The 2,500-nt window shown below is 42.1% G+C and overlaps 1 protein-coding gene and 1 pseudogene across 11 annotated transcripts in view; one reads left to right on the top strand and one right to left on the bottom strand.

Annotated features, from left to right (window-relative positions):
• The window catches only part of LOC145643570 (E3 SUMO-protein ligase ZBED1-like), a 2,010-nt pseudogene extending 1,012 nt beyond the window's left edge, over positions 1 to 998 (bottom strand).
• The window catches only part of esyt2b (extended synaptotagmin-like protein 2b), a 44,407-nt gene that overhangs the window by 37,502 nt on the left and 4,405 nt on the right, over positions 1 to 2,500 (top strand). For 9 of the 11 annotated variants that reach the window (XM_081695299.1, XM_081695297.1, XM_081695293.1 and 6 more), the window contains 3 exons: positions 1,005 to 1,079; positions 1,329 to 1,415; positions 2,230 to 2,379. In XM_081695299.1, coding sequence (XP_081551425.1) covers positions 1,005 to 1,079; positions 1,329 to 1,415; positions 2,230 to 2,379 — 312 coding nt within the window. The remainder of the gene's footprint in view (positions 1 to 1,004; positions 1,080 to 1,328; positions 1,416 to 2,229; positions 2,380 to 2,500) is intronic. The other 2 variants (XM_081695295.1, XM_081695300.1) reach the window with 1 other exon arrangement.

Consider the following 2,500-nt stretch of genomic DNA (forward strand, 5'->3'; position numbering starts at 1 on the left):
CTCCACAGTGCCTAGAAGTGGTCTTCTGCACGCTCAAAGCGAAGGACTGGACCTTCCATTCATCATCTATAATATGAGCTGTCACACCAAGATAATTCTTGTTGCTAACAGAGGTCCAGTGATCCCCAGTCAGAGGCACATGTGTGGCGCTCTTCACAAGCACCTGTTTTACTTCCCTTTCCTCATACAGCTGCTGGATGTTTTTCCACATTTTCTTTCTGGACGGCAGTTCGTAACTTGTATCAGCTGACGCAATTTGCAGCGTCTCTTGTAACCCTTTATCTTCGACCACAGAGAGCGGTCTACAGTCCACAGCAATCCATCTCGCCAGTGAATTGGTCAATTTGTCTGATGTGGACTTTGACATTTTGTTTCTGAATGTGAACCCCGACATGTGGTCGACTGTTGACTGGCGACACTGTTTGCTCGTACTAGGAATACTATCACATTTAGCAGCTAAGTTAACATTACTGACCTGTGCGCTGGCCTCAACATGTTTTGCGTTGAGGTGGTAACGAAGGGTGGAAGTGCTCCTGTGATAAGCAAACTCCTTCCTGCATAAAGTGCAAATAACAACATTTTTGTTTGTACTTCCATCTGGACGTTTCTTGTATTTAAATTTCCCATCCACCAGCGTAGCCTCTTCCGTCATCTCCATCATGCTCATCACATTGTGCGTCAATATAATCTGTATGCCTGGAACTCGTGCACTGAGAAACGTTCCACGGTGCAAAAGTGTGATTAAAATGCTTTAAATTTTTTCTTTTGTTATTTTCCCTCTAATTAATTAATCAAAATTAACGCCTTAAAGTCCCACCCCTAGTATGAATAGTTTTATCTTTGGGGTTAGTTATACATGTATGAATAGTTTTATCTTTGGGGTTAGTTATACATGTGTGAATAGTTTTATCTTTGGGGTTAGTTATTTATGTGTGAATAGTTGTTTCTGGGTGTCTTTGTGTTAATGGTCACACTAATGTTGTGTTTCATTTGTTCATTTGCAGTCTGGAAGGAAAGTCAACACTGAACCAAACCCCTATGTAGAACTCACAGTGGGCCAGAAGACCTACGAGAGCAAGGTGAGGACGCACAATATCAGTGCCACAACACTTAAATTGTAACAGTACTGAACATCACAGCAACACTTACACTGTAACAGTACTGAAAGCCACTACAACACTTACACTGTAACAGCACTGAGCATCACAGCAACACTTACACTGTAACAGCACTGAGCATCACAGCAACACTTACACTGTAACAGCACTGAGCATCACAGCAACACTTACACTGTAACAGTACTGAAAATCGCACAATACTGGTTTCAGGTGCGCTACAGGACATGTGACCCCTTGTGGGAGGAAGCATTCCACTTCTTGGTCCATAACCCCCGTACTCAGGAGCTTCAGGTGGCGGTACGAAACACACACAGACCGGGTTGTGATTGGACAGTGATTACGTTACAGTGGGGCAAAAACACTGCACTGTTCCTGACTGAAATGCACTGATGTGTATTATGTTTTGTTCTGGCATGTTCAGAACTGCAAACAGTGGACACAGCTGTGAACTGACTGCATTTCTGTTAAGACACTGAGTGTCAAGGAGCTTTTATTTTTCATTTTTCTCTTTTTTTTGCGTGTTACTGCATGTCACACCCAATCTCGTGTGCAGTTTCACTGTTTTCACGGTAATGATTGAGTCTCCGTGAGATGTGCATTTGGAATGGAGAGCTGTACAGTTCTGGCTTGGTTACATTATTGTATTAAATTTGTATTAAACTCAGCTTTTGGGTTTTTAAGTACGAAGCCCCTTATATCGTCATGTATTGTAGGAGATCAAACAATGTGAGAACAATGTAACTGTGTAACAGTATAACAGTTTAACAGTGTAACTGTTTAACAATGAACCTTTAACAGTATTACAGTGTATCTGTGTAACAGTGTAATAATGTAATTGTCTAACAGTATTACAGTGTGACTGTCTAACTGTGTAACAGTGTAATAGTGTAACTGTATGAGGGGCTTTGCTTTTCATTTTACCACTGGTTACTATCGAAAGTAACGTTATGTGTGTCTTATATATCATGTGGTTCCACTGTTGTGATTACATTTCAATTTGGCACAATTTCCTCTCCATGTTATAAAATGCACAGACATAAGAGGACCATGGAGGTGTGTGTGTGTGTGTGTTTGTTCATGTTACTCAAAGTAGCTGCCATTACTGTTTCAGGTAAAGGATGATAAACACAAGTGCATGCTGGGAGGTGTGCGAGTAGCGTTGGCAGATCTGCTAGCAGACGAGGACATGACACAGACACAGCAGCTCCCTCTCAACAGCTCCGCCCCCAACAGCACACTCAAACTCAAGATGGTGCTCCGGGTTAGTGTGTGTGTGTGTGTGTGTGTGTGTGTGGGTGTGTGTGGGTATGTGTGCATTCATATATATGTGTGTGTGTGTGGGTATGTGTGTTCATTCATATATGTGTGTGTGTGTGTGTGTG

The sequence above is a fragment of the Electrophorus electricus genome, chromosome 13 (genome assembly GCF_041902795.1).
Source record: "Electrophorus electricus isolate QZ-2024a chromosome 13, ASM4190279v1, whole genome shotgun sequence".
Classification (NCBI taxonomy): Eukaryota; Metazoa; Chordata; class Actinopteri; order Gymnotiformes; family Gymnotidae; genus Electrophorus; species Electrophorus electricus.